The sequence below is a fragment of the Bombyx mori genome, chromosome 27, assembly GCF_030269925.1.
Source record: "Bombyx mori chromosome 27, ASM3026992v2".
Taxonomy (NCBI): domain Eukaryota; kingdom Metazoa; phylum Arthropoda; class Insecta; order Lepidoptera; family Bombycidae; genus Bombyx; species Bombyx mori.
Window position 1 is genome coordinate 8718245 of NC_085133.1, and position 23675 is coordinate 8741919.

Genomic DNA, 23675 nt, shown 5'->3' on the forward strand with positions numbered 1-23675 from the left:
TATTAATGCCGATTAAAAAGGATGTTTTGGGTGTTGAAAAGCAGGACTTACTAATAAGCCTGCGTCTATTTATAGTGCTAAAATTATAGGTATCGGGAGATAGGGGGAATCTGTCGCTGCTAATGGCATAAACTATATAAGTGTTTTAATGTCGATGAAAAATAATGTTTTAGGTGTTGAAAAGCAGGATTTACTAATAAGCTTGCGTCTAATTATAGTGCTAAAATTATAGGTATCGGGGAGACGGGGGGATCCGTCGCTGCTAATTAATTGCATAAACTAAATGTCCATCATCATCAACAGCCCACAGTCGTCCACTGCTGGACATAGGCCTCTCCCAATCTACACCACTGAGTGCCGTCGTCAAACGTCCGTCATCTGCTAACCAGGATTAGCTATAGCACAATAAATGCTCACGGTCGCAAGATTGTGACCAATTCATAGTTAATTGCATAGTTTCATACCACTGTCGTCTGTTAGCGTTCGTAAACTGAAATAAATAACATTTCAGTAGCAGCAAACGAATGTCGATGTCTCATTGTTTCTAGTTCTGCTCGGTTCTCGATTGATCAATTTATTTCTTCAGTATTAAAATCGGTTTTGTGCGGACATTGTATTTTCATATTGCGTATTGAAGTACTGCAGTTTTATCGTTGCCATATTATGGAAATCATTATGGTCACGTTCCGGTAATGTACTTTAAATTTATTTAATATTGGCAAATGTTGAATGTATGTCTCTCCCGATATCCGCTGTTGGGCTTGTTCTTATATTATTCTCATTTTCTTCTTGCGTATGACTATTTGCTATTTATCGCACATAGCAATAAGTTTTTTCGAATGTGTTAATGGTTCCCGCAATATTTAGAGGCCGCAATGTAAATATCGAGGTCAAGATATATTGTACTAGAGTTATAGCTGTCTTCGAGAAATAAACTGGTACTAACTCGCTCAGGTTTCCAAGATGACCCTCGACACATAGTCGTAATAGATAAAGAAATTTAATGTCATATTTAGCTCTGTAACGCTAATTTATGAAAACTTTTCGTTCATTTCCAAGTAAGCGTAAGCGAATTTGGTTTTTTATCATTAAGAAAAGGTAGAGCATATGACCCGCCTGATTATGATTTAACAGTTCATAGAAAGATATGGCACATCGTATATGCAGTGATAACTGGAACTTATAGTATGTGAGAATGGACAATGAATACGGATGGATAATGGCGGGGATTGGACAATAACCATGTGTGTAACGCAAATTGTTGTTGTTTGTAATCTGAACAATTTACAAGATGCTTAGACTTGAAAATAAAACAATAGCCTCGATAAATTGATCGATGTTTATATGCCTTAAATCGGTAACACGTGACATTTGCACGATTAATTACTTATGTTTAAATCTAATATGAAATAACAGAAAAATTAATTACGAAAACAGCCAAACGTGCAAGATTTAATACCAAAACAGGTCTCGTTCAGAAATCAAAGACGCCTAGCTAAGATATGATAGGTTTTAATCTTGCTGTATTAGCATTATCTGTTGTTAGTCTTATCCGTTAATAAAAATCAATGATACTGGAAGGATTAACATTCTAAAATCATAATCAGTACCGTTGTACTAATACTTAATCTCAGACGTTTCAGTAATCCCCACGTAATACTTTTTGTACGCATTCATGAGAATATGCCTTGTAAATAATAATTTATGGCGTGTCAGATAAATATGTATACGCCACTTTTGATATTTTTTGGGGTCGTTTAAATTTTATTTTCTATCACGAGCTCCGGATTTGCGGAAGGTATATTATCATTGTATATTGCCATCAGTGTGGTCCATTTTCCTTCACTGCTGAAGATCGTGACTCCGTAACACTCTTTCAACAGTATGCGTCCATTTGGTGAACTGTGTTGCTGGTAAGGATATCCATTTGGTGTAGGGTCTGATCCGTCCAATAAAAGAGCCTGTCGGGGCTCCAATTTCATGGCCTTTTACCTTCCACTTTCCTTATCCCCATTAACCGTTCCAAGTTACCAGGAATATTTCTGGCAATGTCCTAAACATAGCGGTACATGTCGTGGGCAGACTGATGACAAAGATTGTAAAAAAACCCATATTGTTATATTGAGTTGTTTAATATATCTTTCTGCACAATTTATTGAGTTCGAGACTCTGAAGGCTCCGTAAGCTGTTGATTACGAGTATAGAAACGTTCAGTTAAGGTGGGGGGCTCAAAATTCTCGGAAGGAAATTGAAGTCGTCGTGGCTTAATTGATAAAACGCCCAATGTACTCGAATCAAGAGTATGCTGGCATTTAAATACCAATCCCAAATACATAGACTACCAACGATTAGGTATGAACAATATATTGACCAGCACTTTACAGTTTTCGATACGAAGTTGAACATTTCAGTGCGAAAGTTTGCCATTGAGCCAGCGTGTTGGTCGTTAAATTTCGCATTGTGACGTCTTTAGTCTCTGCTAAGCACGTAACATTAGAAACAATAAAAATTAATAAATCCCGCAAGAGCTGACGTCTTAAATATTTAACATTTAGCCTGCACGTAGACGGACCGTATCAAGAAGCGCTTTATCACAATCTTAACAATCCAGATTGGGTCATACATCATAATACATCACGGTGAATCTCGACGTCGTTGCGTTCTTTCGTATACGGTTTTTGTGCCATTTCGATAAAAATTGTCGCCAAGGAGAGAGATCACCTACATTCAACGAAACATTACATAATATCGTTCGCGGTACTAGCGCGCATAAAACATTCATCAACCTTCGTTTCTATCCGTACGTTCTTAGCGCTGTTGTGTTTGTTTATTGAATTTATCAAACGAATTTAATTTTCTGTAAATCGCGTGTCGAATAAATATAATTCTTAAATCTCCATTATCTAATTACGAAATATCGAACGGAACGTCATTGACTGCATCGATCAACGCTTTATCTAAATCGTTATTTATTATGTAATTTATATTTCAATAAATCTACAGAATCGACTCGAGGTGTAGTGATTACGTTTTTCTTTTTTTTTTTTTCAACAGTATCTTCAGTATTAAATTAGTGATAAAAGTGAAAGTGCTAAAACGAACAGTATTGATGTAGCTAAGTGATAACACCGAGATGTCTAAAGAAAAGAATGGTTATAGTTAGTTAGGATGTCAGAAAGGTGACATACGGAGCTGGGCCTCCGGCTGCTGTGTGAAGACATACGAAAACATTCCTCTATTAAAAATTCTGACCCAGGGCCCGGTGGAAAACAGCAAGGATATCTGCAAAATGACCAAGGGCCCTCGGAAGGTGAAGCTAGTCATTGTAGTCAACAATAAGAAAGAGTGAGTATATATTTCTAACTATTTAGTTGTTAAGCCGTTGCACGCGAATGCGAGTCGTCCGTGGCCCGACTAGCGGTGCGACCGCGTTTGGGTCTAACTCCGACACATTATAGCTATAGAAGCACTAAAGCTTTTGGTCGGGTTTTCTCGAGTCGTAGATATAATTACAACTGCTTTTACGGCTTAATTTCGCATTTGTTATTTTCATTGCATGTATTATTTCGCAACGTCACGCACGTGCACGACTAAGTTGTTACCCGTCAAAATTTGATGTTTGCGCTAACTACCGTCTATTTTTCTATAAAACATAATTCTAGAATACTTGGTTTTTTTTTTGACACAGAACGCACTAGAGAATTAATATAAAAGCACCATTCAAAGTTTATTTTTTTTATTACTTATATGGGTGGACGAGGTCACAGCCTACCTGGTATTAAGTAGTTACTGGAGCCCATAGACATCTACGACGTAAATGCGCCACCCACCTTGACGTATAGGTAAGTTCTAAGGTCTCAAGTATAGTTACAACGGTTGCCCCACCCTTCAAACCGAAACGCATTACTATTTCACGACAGAAATAGACAGGGTGGTGGTACCTACCCGCGCGGCCTCACAAGAGGTCCTACCACCAGTAATTACGCAAATTACAATTTTGCGGATTTGATTTGTATTACACGATGTTATTCCTTCACCGTGGAAGTCAATCGCGAACATTTGTTGAGTACGTATTTCATTAGAAAAATTGTTATCCGCCTGCGGGATTCGAACACCGGTGCGTCGCTCAACACCGTCTGGTGCACCGGACGTCCTATCCCTTGGGCCACGACGATTTAAAATACAGTTTAAAAAAAAAAATGCTTGTTGCAAAGTAATAGTACTAAAACTAAAAAGTCGTAAAAAAAGTATCCTAATTGTTTGACTTTGTACACGTATGTACCTATGTAAGTGCAAAGTCGACTGTAGCAGGATTACACAATTAACACGTAATGCTGTTATCAATTGTGTCACAAATTAGTATAAATAAGCGTGTCGTTTCAGCATTAGCAACGAGAATTGAGACATTTTTATGCGTATATGTCATTCGTTTGATACTACAGGCGCGGCGAGTGGCGGCTTCTATGATGAATAGTTTGGAGATGTTTAACGAAGAAAGGAAAGATCTTCCACCGAGCTGGTGATATTTGCTCGGTAGACCGACGGTCCGAATATTGTTGTTTTTTTTTTTTTTTCCTACCTATGCTGATAGCCTTGAGAGGCTATTTCAGCGTAACCGTGGCTAGTAGGTGAGCTCTTGGGGCTCAAACCTGACGACGATGCTAACACGAACCCTAGCAAGAGCCGTGCTTCGCAGAATCTACCACCGGATCGGAAACGCGACCCACTGAGAAGATCCGGCGAGAAACTCAGTGGGCTGTGTCTGAGAGTTAATTTACTCGTCGAGCCCTTCGTCGCAAGCGACGGGTTCGACGAGAATGGTAACCGGTGCTTGAAGTACCTAAAAGCACCGTTAGTGGATCGGGAGGATCCGAGATGACGTGTTTTGGGCGACGTCGACTGCTTTCCATTCTGTCCGCAGGATTGGGAATGTAGTTACCGGCGGCTACGATGAGAGGGTTCTCGTGTCGTGCCGCTTTATCGAAGTGGTATAATTGTTATGACGTTCATTCATGAGTTTTTTTTCGTTAAGAAAATATTGTTAGTGTAACGTTTTTGTGTACTTAACTCGTTTATGGTTGCTGTGTGTGAGCAGACCATATCGCGATCTTGGTGTGAAGTGATTGCTCTAGATATTGTGTCCATGTCATAGTGCGATATGGCGTCAAAGTCTCTCTAATATCGTCTAACAGGGGGCAGCCCGAAGCCGCCGACCCCCCAAACTTGTCTTATCGGATCCCTTGGATTCACTCTCGGTGCTTTTAGGCTCTTCATGCACCGGCCACCGAACTAACCCACAGACACAGCCCACTGAGTTTATCGCCGGATCTTCTCAGTCGATCGCGATTCCGATCCGGTGGTAGATTTTGCGAACCACCGCTCTTGCTAGAGCTGGGGTTAGCAAATTCTCTCAGGCTGGGCCTATCTACCCGTCCGCGGAAAACTGTAATATCCGCATAGGATAACAGCGAATAGATGTGAAAAAAAAAGAATTACCTAAAGAATGTCTCACGACAAAACTGTGATGCTTACAATTTACCCAAACTACAAGCTTAGGAGTCGAAAATAAAAAAAAAATAACCATATGAAGACCTAACTTGAAGGGATGTAATCGATTAATAAAAATAGTAACACTAAGTAAGAGAATATAAAATTATAATAGCAAAAAATTAATTAACTTAGCCAATCTTTTAGACTTTTGATGATGTGATTATCTATGTATATAAGATCGTAAATTCGGATGAAAGGCGATTGCATGCAGCAGAGATGCGAATGTTGCGATGGATGTGTGGAGTAACGAGAATGGATAGAATACGGAATGAATATGTTAGAGGAAGTCTGAAACTGGCACCTGTGACTGAGAAGCTAAGAAGTGCGCGTTTGGGATGGTATGGACATGTGATGAGACGAAATGAAAATGAGGTTGGTAAGAAAATGTTAACTATGAATGTGGAAGGATATAGAGGAAGAGGTAGACCTAAGAAGAAATGGATGGATTGGAAAGACGATATGGGTAAGAGGGGAGTGAGCGAAGAAATGGTATATGATAGAAGAGTATAGAAGGAGAAAACATGTTGCGCCGACCCCAGGTAAATGGGAGAAAAGCAGGATAGTGATATTGATGATAAGATCATAAATTCAATAATATTTTGTAATTGTATATTATCTTACGCAGCAGTAGAAGCGATAGATTCACAATACGCCCCACCGGTAGCGATCACGTAAATTACATAAACGCATTATTAATTTGAGTACATACAACTATCACGTGAAAACGCAAAGTCACTATAACAAGTCACCGTGACCACCGCTGATGGCGACCACTCTCACGCAGAGACACGTCCTTGGTCGTAGGAAGAGGGTCATTTTGTCGCCGGCTCTCAAGGTCGGTGGCGTGCGGATCGAGTTACGAGCGGACCGCTGTGACGCGAATGTGTTTTAAATTGACGCTGTCGCTTATTGTTTTATTATTGTACAGTCACTTCACACTCTTAGGTGTCAATCAGCCTATCCCAAAGTGGGCGATAACGCCCCCTTGCGATCGCTTGAGGCGTAAAGGGTAAGAGACTCAGAAAAAAATGTGGGCGTTGTGTAGAGGCCTGGGAGGCGATTTGTAACTTAATCTAGGATGACTCTTAGACACCGACTGAGCTTTCGTTATAGTGGTTTTTAAGTAGGTGAAAAAATGGGGGCACAAAAAAATAATTTATTCTCAAAGTGAGCAGTAGATGTTTGGGAGCCCTGGTGTAAATAAAACAAGTCAATTAAAGACTGACTCGGTTGTGCAGGAGTTAGCGACCCTAGCGGTTGCTCCGAGGGTCGTGGTTTCGATTCCCACATCAGGCAAACATTAGTGTGATGAACAAACTTGTTTGCTCTTTGTCTGGGTGCTTATCTATACTTCTATATTCTAATATATAAATCCACAGTGGTTTTTATGGATGTTCCGTTATAACTACTGAACCATGCATCCGATTGACTTGAAACTTGGTATCCGTGTAGTAAATACATGTACTTAATGGATATGCTAATATTTATATGAGTGTTGGACTCTCTACACCAGTTGCGGGGGCGTTAATGATGAGAATCTTTGTAGGGGTGAGAAATAACAATTTTAATTTTAAATGCCCAGCGAAGCGGGCGGGTACAGCCAGTTATCTATATACTTAAGCGTGTATACAATAAACTGAGACTTAGAGCTCATGTCCCAAGGTGGGTGGCAGCATTAGCTTGATTAATGTCAATGGGCTTCAGATGACCATTTAACACCAAATAGGCCGTGAGGTCGTCCATCCATCTTATCAATAATAATTCAACAATTTATTTTAAACAATCTTTTACATAATTTACTATAGAATAGTATAGAATATAGTAGAATACTATAGAATAGAATAGAATATAGTATTTTGTTTAATCAATCTCTTAATATGAATCGGTTTTCATAGTCATCTAAATTTGACTTACATATTCTTCAATATTATTCATAATATTTTTCTTTAAAAATAAAACTGACCGTAAGAAAAATATAATTAAACACAAGGAAAAATAAAAGGGAATAGATTAGAAAAACAAATGAGTAAGGGGTACTATTTGTTTTGAATTTATTACATTTATTATAAAAAAAAAGAACACAATATTCCTAACCTAAAAGTACATGTTATTATCCGCAACATGATTCGTCAGATTACAGAAATAGAGTTAGCAGCAACATGCTTCCTCAAAAAGTAAAAATTATTTAATTATTACATTTAAATTTTTTTTAAATATTTGTTTACATACATTTAATTTTTTTTTTTGCCTTATGCAGATTTATTTTGGCGGTCTCAAAAATTAACTTATTAATCAAATCGCAGTTCGGTTAATGCTTGTACCACAACGCAATTAACGTGTTAATTGTCATCATCCAAGTGTGTGGGAACTGTATCTAACGTTAAGTAATTCGTTTTTTTTTTCTTCATATCTAGGGGTGAAAGGTTATTTGCGGTAGGCAGCGGCTTGGCTCTGCCCCTGGCATTGCTGATGTCCATGGGCGACGGTAACCACTCACCATGAAATGGGGTGTATGCTCGTCTGCCTACAAGGGCTTTACTGGAGAGCTACATATTTAAAGGTTAAAATTTAGAAAAAATATAACATATGAGCCGACTATTATCAAAGGCGGCAATCTGACTTTTGGACAATGATTGGTAAATCAGAAAAACGAATTATTGACTTTGTATTCCACTGGCAGTCACAAAACTCTTCGGAACGACATCTTAGATAAATAACAGGTTAACTATTAACCTTTATTTAATGCAGGTTTTGAACCGTATTCTTTGAAGGAGACGATTATATTCAAATCAATCTGTATTGACATATCAATAAAAAAAATTTGTCCAAATGCACAGATTGCCACCTTTGATAATAGACGACTCATATGAAATCCCTTCAGGTATTTGAATAGGGGTAAACTTAATTGAAGTTCAATTAAAAACATCGAACTGTTGATGCTAATACCAAATAAAACGGACCTTTAATTACAAAGATGTAGGTATGTCGCGTATTATTAAGGGCAATGTCGCTTAAACCAAACAGCCTTTCACCTTATATATATATAAATTGAATTGTTTACAATATACAATTGTGTTTATTGAGAGGATCGACATACGAAACGCTCTTTGTTTAGTTTCTCTCGCGTTCTCTTCCTCGTTTATACGCTACTAGCGGCCCGCTCCGGCTCCGCTCGGGTCTTTAACAAAAATTTCAACCATATTTGGCGATTTATTTTTTAAAATAAAAGAACACTTATTGCGGCGTAACTATTATAGTTAAACAAATGCTGTCGCGACACTTTTTGTTAACAATAATGTGTTCTATAAAGTTGTAGTACTTTATTTTATTCTATCGTCAATAGTTTTCGCAGGGCACGCGATGTAAAGAATATTTTAGATAATTTTTTTACACCTTGGGCTACATTATTGGAGTAAGGATACCTAATTTTTTCAAAAAAGATTATAGTCTATGTCACTCGGGAATAGTGTAGCTTCCAAACAGTGAAAGAATTTTTCAAATCAGTTCAGTAGTTTCGGAGCCTATTCAATACAAACAAACAAACAAACCTTTCCTTTTTATAATATTAGTATAGAAGTATAGATTAGTATAGATGAATGTACTCAAAGTGGCATTGTGTTGTTAGCAATCGATCAATAGACCAATAATATAATTTAAATTAAAAATATTAGAGTATAACTTAGAGAAGGTGATGGTAGTAGGTCAGATTGACGGGAGATCACGCCGACGCTCGCCTACCCGCTGGTCTGATCTGGTAAAGACGCTCACGGGGCTGCCAATAACCGAGGGTATGAAGACCGCCGAGGACAGGAAGAGGTGGAGAAGCATAGTGCATCGAGTGGTCAACATTTCAAACTAGACACGACCTTCAGCAATGAAGAGACCGACTCAGAAGAAGAAGAAGAAGAATAGACCAATGAGGCGATCGTCTCTAATCAAAGACCCATGAAACGAATGTGTTATTTACTGGTGGTAGGACCTCTTGTGAGTCCGCACGGATAGGTACCACCACCCCGCCTATTTCTGCCGTGAAGCAGTAATGCGTTTCGGTTTGAAGGATGGGGCAGCCGGTGTAACTAAACTTGAGACCTTAGAACTTATATCTCAAGGTGGTGGCGCATTTACGTTGTAGATGTCTATGGGCTCCAGTAACCACTTAACACCAGGTGGGCTGTGAGCTCGTCCATCCATCTAAGCAACAAAAAATAAATAAATAAAAAGTATTGCACACTAAATTCATTTCGAACACCGCCAAGGTTTGCCAACAGACAATAAAGATTGTTAGGGTTTCGCGACGAAAATTTTATTACTGCCCACTTGTGACTCAGGCGTTAAGTCGACGCTGTTAAAGCTGAGGCTCTGCAGTAATAAAGACATCAAACAATTAGTCAACGCCCGTGATAAGCGAAATCTAAATTAGTATACTATAAGAAACGCAAAAACGGCTCGTACAGAATTAGCGATGAAAGCACTAAATTCAAACTAAATGTTTACGCTAAAATTAAAGGTATTTTATCCCTAAAACAAATTTATGGTATCATCATAGCATTCATCAAATTCGCGATGCGTGCTAACTCGTAACATCGGGAGGGTAATAGAGTTAAAATAACATTAAGAATGTATATTGAGACCTATTTAATTCGCGGTACAAGGATGTCGTGAAACGACACATGAAGAGATGTGATATAGAGCCCTCTCAATGGGAGCGCTTGGCAGCACAGCGGCCGGAGTGGCGCAGGATGGTGAACAGCAAAGTACGCGAGTTCGAGGATCAGCGTAAAGCTGACCTTGATTACAAACGCGACCAGTTGAAGGCCCGCCCACCTGCTGCCATAACCTATAATTATAAGAACGGCGTGCTTACGAGCCTTTAATGCGCAAGGAGTTTTGCCGCGAAGATGGGCTATATAAGCCATCTTCGAGCACACGAGCGCCAAATCGACAAATAGGAGTCAAAGTGGTCGCCATGGCCGAAATCGGTCGGATGAATCATCATCGTCATCAAGAACGTATTATAGTTTTTTTTTTTATGATTGAATGATTACTGGTGGCCCGGAGGCCTTTCCAGTTTCACCAGGACAGGTGGGCGAGCAAAGGCTCAGCCAGGAGGGGTGGGATTTGCTAACAGCTGCCCGAGCGCCTCCGAAGGAGACCTAACAGCTCAAGAGCAGCTGCTTCGCGAATGAATCTACTACCGGATCGGAATCGCGAGCCGCTGAGAAGATCCGGCGAGAAACTCAGCGGGCTTTCTCCTTCTCCCTCGCTTATGCGACTCGAATCGTTTTTTTCCCCATACATTCGTTTGTAGCAGCAACACTGGGCAGCTGCGAAGCAATCATTTGTTCCTCGTTGAACCTTAGTAAAATACCTAAGTAAACTTTTACTTTTTTTGATCATAAATATTTTTGTATTTACACATTACAACATATGTACTTGGATTTTTTTTACGTAATTCCTTATTTGCTCAATGTTTAAATCATAATTCGGAATAGCATTTTGATTTTATTTTTCGTTCGTAACCTCAAACCTTGATCTTCAAATGGTTGTTTACGATAGTACAATGCCGTAACATCACAGCAATGATTAACGTAATGACAGGAAGGCAATAGTTTCCGGGTGCGAAACTAAACAGTCTCCTGCTTGATTACAGTCTGATGGATATCGTCATCGACTCTCATCTGTACGATGTGTTTTCAATCTATACTTCTATATGTATACTAATATACAGAGGTTTTTACGAATGTTCCATACAGTATAACTACTAAACCGTGCATCCGATTGACTTGAAACTTGGTATCCATGTAGAAAATACATGCACTTAATGGATAGGCTAATATTTATATGAGTGTTGGACTCCTTTATAATAATGGCAATAAATAATAATGTTAATTTTAAATGCCCAGCGAAGCCGGCGAGTACGGCTAGTCTATGTAAATATGAATACGTGAAGCAAAAACTTTGTACGCCTTTTTGCGAAAATTGCGCGGACGGAAGAGTATGAAATTTCCCACGCTTATAGAAAATATAGAGAAGGAGTCCAGAAGGCTACATTTTTTATTATTATGTATAAATATACATTAAATCAATAAAAAAAACATTACACACTACTACACTACACCACCATGTATATGGCACAACACATATATAAATATATACTCTTTGTTTATTGTCAAACTTTTGTTATTGTTTAAAGTCTGTGGTCAAATTGAGAATAGATTAATATTGTTTGTCTTTAATATTATTTGTTTATAGTGTAGTTTTGGCGAAATCTGTGAAGTATAATAAATAGTCTTTGACAATAGAGCCCTTGGATACGTTGTTCAAGAATGCGGGAAAATATCTTTTTTATTTATCTGTAGCGTGTTTCTTCCTTTTACCTCTTTAAGTTAATCTGGTCCTATATTTCTAAGAAAAATAATTGTAATAACGTAGCGTACTCTATAGTATAATCAATATTTTGGAATAAGGGTTAACAGAAAATCAGTTTCTAGGCGGCACGTAAGTTCGTGTGCTAGAAAAAAAGGCCATACATTTAACCCATTTGTCAATTTATATTGTTACGCGTTGGAGCTAGGGATAAATAAAATACTACCGAATTACAAGTTAACCCTTAGAGCACTTAAAACACTCAACAGACACTTTAAAATTCTCAGTTTGCTTCTTCCGCTTCGCTTCAGGTGATCCGTTCGCTGTTTCGCTTCGAGTAGTTCCGATTACTGACTGACTGCGTGTCATATTTACAACGCTTTTACAGCCGATACCACATCCCTAGAATTATCGAGAATATTCCTCACATTTCGAGTATTGTGTTTCCGCTATCTGACAATAGATGTCGTTGTATTTCTTGAGCGCTCTAGGTGCTACTGTATCCTTCGATATTCGGCGATAGATGGCGTTACTTTTACCGGCGCAACAATATCGATGCTCATTCTCCACAATTTATCTGTTACCCAGAGATTAATGTACAGAATCGATTCACAGTACTTGTTACTTAACATTAGTTAGGACCATTAGGTCTATTAAAATTACAGTAATACATTAAATAATAAATTAAATTACAATATATTTTAATAGTAAAGTGCATTATTTATCGGTACCTTTACAGGCTTTAAGTAGGTAACCTAAACCATTCAAAATGTCCTGATGTGTACGTTGTTACATTATAGATTCAGTTTCACTATTTTGTTAGGCCTGAACTCAAAATTTATCTCGGTTATTTCTCGTCAAAAAATATTATCACAACTGAAACATGTAAATAAATTTATCGCAGCTAAATTCTTAGTTTTAGTTCTCGGTGATTTCTTTTCTGTCCCTATCAGTAATGTTAGTTGAAGCGATCCAATCGCCGTCGAGACGCCGCGTGATACGCACTTTTATCACTGTTCTATCTAAATATGATAAAGAGTAATAACAATCGAGGAAAAATACCCGTTTTGATAATTTTAGTAATTTAGTCCTTCTTCGCATGGTTACTGAGACGCTTACATTTGCAACCATCTTCGTTCGAGCTCTTACCAGTAATAAGTGATAGGTGAGACCACATTCTTGTTACAGTGCAGTGCCTTATCAAACTTTGGCCTTTTTATACTGGTGGTAGGACCTCTTGTGAGTCCGCGCGGGTAGGTACCACCACCCCGCCTATTTCCGCCGTGAAGCAGTAATGCGTTTCGGTTCGAAGGGTGGGGTTGCCGTTGTAACTATACTGAGACATTAGAACTTATATCTCAAGGTGGGTGGCGCATTTACGTTGTAGATGTCTATGGGCTCCAGTAACCACTTAACTTCAGGTGGGCTGTGAGCTCGTCCATCCATCTATGCAATAAAAAAAAATCTCAACGAAGCCACTTTTCAAAGCTAATAGTTTCACTTAAGTGGTATATAGTATTATCCACTCAGTTCACCAACAAATATACTGTTTAACGTGTGAGGTAGCGCGTTAACTCGATTGTCACGCGAACGACACCAGCTTATGAAAATCACAAACATATTAACAATGAACGGTTGAGGTGTGTGCAACTTTTGTTAAATCATACGTAAGGACATGTATTTCTAAATGTTTGCTTGAGACGTTCCATTTACTGTGGCACCCGCCTAGGATTTTGATTTGGCAACGCGTACTTTTGCAAAATCGTTAACATCTCTGTGTAGACACTCAGTTTTTAAACCATTAAAAGTTGACAGCCGACACGACAAAAAAACAATAAAAATATTCAACACGAAACCAACAAACAAACAGACAATTGTTCCACATTCAACGGTTTCCAATTGGTTGGCGTTCTTCTAAAGATTTGAATTTTGTTTATTTATTAATAATTATCATCAGCTGAGAAACATACGTACAGCGGAAGTGGGCTTTCAACAAAGCTCGCTCGAATATTTAGGCTCCATCAATTAATTACATGAGCGAATTTTTCTTTCCATTTAAACTCTCCTCGTTCCTTCATGAGATTTAGTGCGACAGATAAGGGGAAAAAAGTATAAATCTAATAAATTTTTGATTAGTATACTATATTTTTTATTTATTTAACTGTTTCCAATTTCTAATTTTTCATTATAAAAAAATTTCAATAATTTACGGTTATCATCTTAACAGCAAGAATCATCCTTAGCCTTTTTTATGCTAAATGTTAATATGTCTGTAAACTAACAAGTAGTGCGAAATAAAATCATTAAAATATTAGTTAGTACCGACCAAGGAATATAGATTGGAAATATTTTTTTAAGAGATTTTATGTCCTGGTAACTAAGACCTTTGCTATGTCTTTTTTTTTTATTTGAGACATTAATCAAATGGGTTGAAATTAAATTAAATGAAATGAGCAGAGATGACATGAGATGAAATATAATCTCTGTAAATGTTTGTCATTTACTGAGATTTTTTCAGTCGACTTTTTGGAGGATCCGAGAAGTAACGTCCAGCGGCTTTGTTTCATTTTCCCACATTTGTGCACTTTCACAGATATTAAACAGTTAATAAACCACCGTTATTACACATTTAAACCTGAAGGAACACTAAATAGACAAAATAAAACAAATCACACAACTTCACTCCTCGCGTTCCCGCCAAAAATTCCTCAGATTGGAATCACTAGACAAGTGAACCACAGATGTCATTTTGTTTTTGTTGTCTTTGCTAATCATGATGCAATTGGTATCGACTAGTGTTGTTTCCTCATTCGCTTTACCGAATTCACTCTCATGAATAAACAAAACAAAAAAAAAATTTAAATCGAAAATTTCTTATTATATTTTCAAGGATTTATTTATGAAATTGGCAAACCAAAGTCATGGATATCTCTCTATTACATTATAATTTTTCAACTTATTGATATTCGGCAAGTGTAGCATTTCGCGATTTTGAACGTACGCGTCCCCAATAATATATTAATTGATGAAATGTTTTGGTACAGTCATGGGGTCAAGTGGAACTTTTAGATACATGTCGCGTCACTCATTACGGTATGTCGTGCTGCAGATAATATAAGACGGCGTGGTAAGTTTATTAGTTTGTTTGTATGAGACATTACGAGCCCTTGAAGCATTTGCTTTTTAGTTTCGCTTTATGATTAAATGGATAACTAAATTATTTTTGGTTTTATTCTCTCTTGTGTTCTCAGGGAAAAAAAATCGGCATAATTACGCGCGTAAAATTTGAATGTTTTTTTTTTTATTGCTTAGATGGGTGGACGAGCTCACAGCCCACCTAGTGTTAAGTGGTTACTGGAGCCCATCGACATCTACAACGTAAATGCGCCACCCACCTTGAGATATAAGTTCTAAGATCTCAGTATAGTTACAACGGCTGCCCAACCCTTCAAACCGAAACGCATTACTGCTTCACGGCAGAAATAGGCAGGGCGGTGGTACCTACCCGCGCGGACTCACAAGAGGTCCTACCACCAATGTAGTTTCGCACAAATATTGTACGGTACTCATACGATTTCTATAGCAAGCGACATGGTCCAAGACAACGCCGCTTATATCTGCTATGTATAATAAATATTAATCTACAGATCGGCCGATAGTTAATGAACCTGTGAGTAACTGACACAAGCAATACTTTATCCCGCCAAAATGAAACGTGTTCCATTATTTATGAATTAAAAGTTTTCTAAAAGTTACAAATTTTCCGTTAACCATTTCGTATTGTATTATAAAAATTGTTAATTATATTTTTCGATTGAAAGCTAATGAACAAATGAGGCCTATAAAATTAAAGGCAGCTAAATCCAAGTCTGTCAAATTTTCAGGTAAACTACAAAAGTCGGCCCTAAACACGTCATTACGTATCCTCCCGATCCATCGAAGTACTGCTCTTGCTAGGACCAGTGCTAGCAACACTCCCGGTTTGAGAAGCTGAAATAACTTTGTTCGGATAGCTACGATATTCTTTATTTTAAAGCAGATTTATAAAGAATGAGAATATTACTAATAATTTGAATTTTAAATGATAAAACTTCGTTTATTAGTACTTAGTACAGTTTTGAACTGAACTTATTAGAGATTTAGCTGCATTTGTTATAACATGAAAGCACTAAAGCGTGTCCAACTAACTAAACAAGATAGCGCCATTCTTCATCCATTTTACGACATTAAGGCGTTTAGCTGCCTTTGATTTTATAGACCTCAAATGAAGTATTCAATGGCTAAACCAGACCGCCTTCGTTCATTTCTCGAAGCGACGTTCCGGCTGTCTACCTTAAACGGGAACGTGTCATTCGAATGGCAGAATGCCAAAAGCAACTGCACAAAATTTCAACTCGACCGGGTCCATGAACCCAACGAAGACGAACCCACAAACATTCGAGTTTCTTGTTTGTTTAATTCAAAATTAAATTGACCTATTTTGATATTAAGAATTAAAGTTACCAAGGCACAATCGACTTTTGTTCCAACAGAAGACGTGCGTTGTTCAAAATTTAAAATTATCGCGCAAAATATTTGTCGAGGCCATTCGTGTAATTTTGATATTTCTGAGCGTCAATTAACCGGCATTAGTGAACTTGAACTTCGATTGATATAACAAATCAAAAGCTTAGTTTCGTTTACCAGAAATAGCTGTGGTCAAGGTTTGGTTTCAAGTGACAGTGGGCTACAACGCGTACCGGGAAATATTGTCCATAAAAATACACGTTGTTGTTTGTGGCATCGAAATATTTGAAGATTTTTATTTTTATTAGATTACTAGCCGCACTCGCTTCGTTGCGCATTTAAAATTAACATTATTATTTATTGACATTATTATTAGCAAGTCCAACACTCATATAAATATTAGCCTATCCATTAAGTACATGTATTTTCTACATGGATACCAAGTTTCAAGTCAATCGGATGCACGGTTCAGTAGTTATAACGGAACATCCGTAAAAACCACTGTAGATTTATATATCAGTATAGATATAGATAGTTTAAAGTATTTGGGTTATCAATTGAGCTTCAACAAAGTTAAAGATAAATATTCTAAGTATGCAAATATAGAAATAGAGAAAATTTCTAATAGCTAAGTATGAATATTTTAGGTAATTTTTTTACACCTTGGGTTACATTATTGGAGCTTTAATAAGGAACCCAATTTTTTTTTTCAAAAAAGATTATAGCCTATGTCACTCGGGAATAGTGTAGCTTCCAAACAGTGAAAGAGTTTTTCAATTCGGTTCAGTAGTTTCGGAGCCTATTCAATACAAACAAACAAACAAATCTTTCCTCTTTATAATATTAGTATAGATAAAAATAAACTAATTAATACCAGTTGGTAACGTTATCAATTTGAACGATCTTTACAACTGATGCCGATACCGTATAATCATTTTCGAGTTTTAGGCTTAGTAGAATAGATGGCGAAAGATACAAAGCGAAAACGTCATAAAATGTATTTAGAAAGAGAGAGGGAGAGAGGGATAGAGGGAAAGAGAGAGAGGGAGAGAGAGGGAGAGTCTTTATTGTACAACAAAATAACTTCGACACATTAAATACAAAAAAAGTACAATTGGCGGTCTTATCGCTAAGAGCGATCTCTTTCAGACAATAATCATTTGGAAACGAATTACGCGCGGTGTACCAATCGCTGGATTATATAAATTCATAAATATACTATATTTATATTTATTGTATACCAAAAATAAGAAGTCGTTATAAACGCAATGGTACTTATGCCCTTTGGTAACGTACATTAGTAATAAGCAAAGAATGCATGCTAATTGATAAAACGTCTGCCAGAGCTGCGATGTCGTGAGAAGCGAATTTCGCAGCTTGAATTGCTTTAGTGACAGCAATCAGTCCCTGAAATTGTGGTATTGAAGTCCGATTTTCGGTTTTATTTATTATTTTTCACGTAGTTATTCCTTCGTTTTGGAATCCTTTCGTTAACAACTATATACGTACTATGTACATGTAAATTTTTTTGGTGTTTTCTTTTTCTTCCTAATCTTGTAGTCTTTAGAGGCTATGTCAGCGTAATCGAGCGAGTAGGTGAGCTTACTGGGCCCTAACTTGAAGACGTTGCTAACACTAGCCGTAGCAAGAGCAGTGCTTCGCAGAATCTAACACCGGATCAGAAACGCGACCCACTGAGAAGATCCGGCGAGAAATTCAATAGGCTCTGTCTGTGGGTTAAAGTGTACAATGTGCTTGCATGCCAAACTTAATGACCGAGAAATTTTCGCGAAGAAGATGCTCTTGAATTGTTAGGTCTCCTTTGGAGGCGCTCGGGCAGTTGTTAGCAAATTTCACCGCTCCTGACTGAGCTTTTGTTCGTCCGCCTGTCCTGATGAAACTCGAAAGGCATTAGGTGGCCCTAATGCCTTTCCAGTAATACGACCTTCCTAAAAAAAAATTACCGCGACGACTTACTTGTGCCGTGCAGCGCTTTGGTGAGCTTCCCATCTCATTGAAATGCACGCACACACGTCACCGACATGTACCGAGCATTGTTCGCCTATAACTGTCAGCTGCCATCCCTACTAGGCGACCTGAATGGACTATTTTTGGGTTACTATCTTGCGTGGGAACGGCTTCTATTGAACATTTCGACTGTAGTACTCGACATTAACATTGATATTGCTTCTTAATAATGTGTGCTTTAAAATTTATATGGTCGTACGGTATATTAATTATTGTACATACAGAATTTTTGGGAATGTCGATTTTATATAGATTCTAAATGCATTTCTTTGTTTGGTTCTGCCAAATTGTTTCTGGTTTCCATAGTACATGGAGTTCTAGTTTGGAGTAATCTATTATTTGTTCCGAATTCATTAAAAAAAAATAACTTTTATATTTAACTAGCTTTTGCCTGCGACTTCGTCCGCGTGGAATAGTTACTTTGGCATAAGGCTAAATTTTACCCGCCTCTTCATTTACGTAGAAAGTGAAAATATTTTTTAATAATAGAGAATGCTAAGGAGGTATTTAAGGTACCAAAATCACGCTTTTTAACCGACTTCAAAAGAGGAAGTTATCAATTCGACCATAATTTTTTATCTATGTATGTTCACCGATTTCTCGAGAATGCTTAAACCGATTCTGATAATTATAATTTTTTTCTTGTTAGATGGGGTAGACTTCCCAAATGATCCTGTAATCATCAAGATTTGATGATGGGATCCTGGAGAAATCCAGAAAAATCTATAATTGTCAAAGCCTATCTTCAAATGATTTTGGTATTTCAATGTTGTAATGAATAAGGTATTTATTTGGATAGGGATTAATATCATATTAATAAAAACGCCTTCAGAAATAATGTTTTATTTTAGAACAAATTTGGTTAGCATAAAAAATGTTATAGTAAGCCAACCTTAACATATAGACATATGCTGTCGCAGACTTTTTTAAATATTTTAAAGGGGAACAATACTGTCATACATTATTTTAGCGAAACTTTAACCGTTTCCGCAGCGCACGCAGCGGAAGCTCTCAGAAGGGAAAAAACCCCAGATTTTGAAACATTATTTATGGGTGCTTTTTCTTATCTTAGCGTGATGTTATATAGCCTATAGCTTTCTTCAATTAATGACCTATCTGACGCTGAAAGAATTTTTCAAATCGGCCCAGTAGTTCCTGACATTAGCGCGTTCAAACAAACAAACTCTTCAGCTTTCTAATATTAGTATAGATAATTATATTAATGTTCACCCTTGTTGTGTAAACAAGTTTGTTGAGTTAAATTTAAATTCCCAGAAACTAAACCGACTAAAAAGGGGAAGGTACTCACAAATGATTGCTTTCTATATTTTGTGGTCTTCTGTCCCCGGGGCACTGTTCTGGATGCTGGAGTTTTTAATACACGGACACACGCACAAGTTGAATCGCAAAGTTTGCGAAAAACAGTATTTTTGAATTAAAAGACTTTTTTAATTTGGCGCGCGCGCGGTTCGAAAGCGTCGACTATAGTTCTTTTTTTTCGCCCGCTAGGAGGCGCGTTACATTTCTTCATTTTGCCGATAGATGGCGTGGATTAGGAAAAGGGAATTTTAGTCGGTTCCCTAACATTTCCCCCCACCGAAATCAACAATGATTTCAAAATAGGTAAACACAAAATAACGTTATTATATCTAGAATGTTAACCTATATGAATGGGCTTTACAAATTATGTAATTTTGCTTGAAACATACAATCATAAAATAAAAAATAAAATAATAAACTAATACAATTAGCCTTTGAGCGAAATGGACTGTATATATAAATTTAAATGAAATAGACATGTACTTGTAATATTAAATTAATGAAATGAATTAAATAGATTTATAATAAGTTATTCATCCTACTCTTTAGGGAGAGGACTCAGTTTTGTGACAGGGCGCTTTAGCTTCGAGTTTTGCGTCCGAACCGTAACAACGCGAACCCTCCCATCAAGTCCGGGATGAACCTGTTCTACACGTCCTAAGCTCCATTGTTGACAAGGGGCATTATCATTGTGAATCAGTACCAGGTCATTTATAGATAGATTAGGAGCATCAACGTACCACTTTTGACGTTGCTGCAATGTATGCAAGTATTCTAGTTTCCAACGACGCCAAAAATGCAATGTGGCTTGTTTAATACATTGCCAACGCGTTAAATTATTAGTAGATACATCAGAGATATCATAACTTGGAGCCGAAACCAATTGACGACCAACTAAAAAATGTCCCGGTGTCAGGACATCGAATTCACTAGGATCGGTAGATAAACTGCACAGAGGGCGCGAGTTTAAAATCGCTTCTATGTTAGAAAATAAGGTAGATAATTCTTCGAATGATAAAGCGCGTGTACCTACTACGCGTTTTAAGTGGTATTTAGCCGATTTGATTCCAGCTTCGAAAATCCCACCAAAATGACTACCAGTTGGAGGATTATATTTCCACGTTACTTTTCTGTGGGTGAACTGATCAGTCAAGTGATTTTGTTTTGAAGTATAAAATTGATATATTTCATTTAGGTGTCTGCCAGCGGCAACAAAATTTTTGCCATTGTCAGAATAGACCGTATGTGGCAGTCCGCGTCGAGCCGTAAACCGATCGAACGAAGCCAAGAAGCATTCAGTAGTCAACGCCGAGAGTACTTCAAGATGTACTGCACGAGTTGAGTAACAAATAAATAAGCATAAATAGGCTTTTGATATTTTCGCATTACGCCTATTTGATTCCTTTGTATAAAATGGACCTCCTATATCAACACCGACAGTATGTTGGAAGGGATAAATATCGGACTCTAAACGACACTTTGGTAATGAGGCCATTTTAGGTTGATTAATAGTGGGCCTATTCTTAAAGCACGTAACACACTTAGAAAGGCGCGATCGTATCACACACCTAGCGGCTATAATCCAATATTTTTGAGCTAATATGTTTTGAAGAGATCTAGGCCCGGTGTGTAAATAGACCTTGTGATAGTAATCTATCAAAATATTTGTAAAATGCGATTTTTTGGGCAAAATCAAGGGATGACGTTGAGTAAATGGCAAATCTGCGTGGGAAAGCCTACCCCCCACCATGAGAAGACCACGGCTATCAATGAACGGGTCGAGTTTCCGTAGGCTTTGCGAGCATCGATTTTCCTTTTTTATTGATTTAATGTCATCCTCAAAATATTTTAATTGAACAATTTGAATAATTTTATCGTGTGATTTATTTATTTCAGAAGTAAGTAAGGAACCCTTTACTCTATTAGCAACAGAAGCTTTACAATTATTTATAAATCTGTAACACCAGGCGAATATACGCAGTACCTTGTTAAAGTTTGAAAATTTAAGTATTATTGAATAAAAGTCCGTATTCACATTTGACGTTTCACTAAGTAAAGTGTTTTCTTTAAGAGGTTTGAGTTCCAATGGTTCACCTTTGAACTCTGTTATCGATCTGACAGGCCACGTATGCGGTGGCTTGTATAACCATCGAGGGCCACGGAACCACTGATCTGCGATCAGCAGCAAATCGGCTGGCGTGGCGCCGCGAGAGCACACATCGGCGGGGTTGTCAGTGCCATTCACGTGAAACCATAGTACCTCTGTCGAGCTTTCATTAATTTTAGCGACACGATTGGCGACGAAAGTTTTTAGTTTGAACGCAGGTGTATTTATCCATGTTAATGCAACTGAACTGTCAGTAAAAGCTAGTACCTCACCAATTTCTACTTCCTTGGCCAAAATATCGATTACGTACCGTAAAGTTTTTGACAATAAGTGAGCAGCCATTAATTCAAGACGTGGAATTGATACTGTTTTTAAGGGCGCGACCTTAGATTTCGATAACAGTAAGCTAACGTTAACGTTACCTTGCACGTCTTGACTGCGAATATACACGACGGCGGCGAATCCAGCCGTTGACGCGTCACAAAACCCTACCACTTGAGAGACCGTATGGTTTTGGACAAAGACATGCCGGTCGTGTTTTAGTTTCGATAACAACGGTATTTGAGATGAAAACATTGACCATTCATCGAGTAACAACTTTGGAAGAGTGTCGTCCCACCCTAATTGAGCGCACCATAATTTTTGCATAAAATTCTTAGCAAGAAAAATACACGGGGCTACGTATCCCAAGGGATCATACAATTTAGCTATTTGTGAAAGTACTGAGCGTTTCGTAATATTATCTACCGTATGTGTAGTGCGAAAAGAAAATGCGTCTTCTTTAGGCAACCAGTGTAGACCGAGAATTTTGATAGACATAGTTTTACCGTCGTCGAATTGCACTGGGGGCTCAACTTGATCACTAGGCAGTTCTTTAAGTAATTGATCGCTATTACTTGACCACTTGCGTAATTCGAATCCACCAAGCCTCAGTAATTCGACCAATTGCCGCTGAATCTTAAGAGCCTCTTCCAAGTTATCCACAGACCAAATTAAGTCGTCCACAAAAAATCCTTCGCGCAGAGCACGAGAAGCCTCTGGGAAGCGGGCGCCTTCGTCCGCGGCTAGCTGCTGTAGCGTGCGTATCGCTAGAAACGGGCTACTCGCTACACCATACGTCACGGTGCACAGCTCGTACACTTTAATGGGCTCACTGGGCGAGTCGCGCCACAAAATGTGTTGATATTTACGTTGGGACTCATCAATTAAAATACAACGGTACATTTTAGATATGTCACCGCATAAGGAAATCTTACGTAACCGAAAACGTATTAAAAGTTCCACGAGATCAGCCTGCAACTTCGGGCCCGTGTATAAAACAGAATTTAAAGATTTATTATTTGAGGTTTGACAAGACGCGTCGAAAACTACACGGAGACGAGTACTACTGCTGTCAGGCTTATGTACGCAGTGGTGGGGAATGACGTACCCTGATTCCACTTCTGATACCTCGCCGACACAAATCATATGACCGAGCGAAGCGTACTCATCCATAAATTTTTTATATTCCTTCCGTAGGTCTGGTAAACGCGACAGTTTACGTTCTAAATTTTGATATCTTTTTATCGCAATTTGCCTTGAGTTTCCCAGTTCAGAGTCAGGCTTAAACGGGTATTTAACAATGTATCGACCTGCACTATCACGCTTATAATCATTTACAAACATCTGTTCAGTGATGACGTCATCCGGGTTTTTGGGCAAATCAGCGACCAAGCTTTCTGTTTCCCAAAACGATTTAATTAAGTCATCGACTTTTGATTCGCTGCTTAACATGCACATTGATACATTTCTAGTGTTA

At 37.9% G+C, this 23675-nt stretch overlaps 1 protein-coding gene across 5 annotated transcripts in view; it reads left to right on the forward strand.

Moving 5' to 3' along the window:
* LOC101740924 (transcription factor EB) overlaps positions 1–23675 on the forward strand; it is a 164595-nt gene that overhangs the window by 122609 nt on the left and 18311 nt on the right. For 3 of the 5 annotated variants that reach the window (XM_038020948.2, XM_038020951.2, XM_038020950.2), the window contains exon 2: positions 3055–3345. The exons of 1 other annotated variant lie outside the window; for it this stretch is intronic. In XM_038020948.2, coding sequence (XP_037876876.1) covers positions 3290–3345 — 56 coding nt within the window. In that variant the 5' untranslated portion in view covers positions 3055–3289. Of the gene's footprint in view, positions 1–3003; positions 3346–23675 lie in introns of all 5 variants that reach the window. One more of the 5 variants, XM_038020949.2, reaches the window with a different exon arrangement.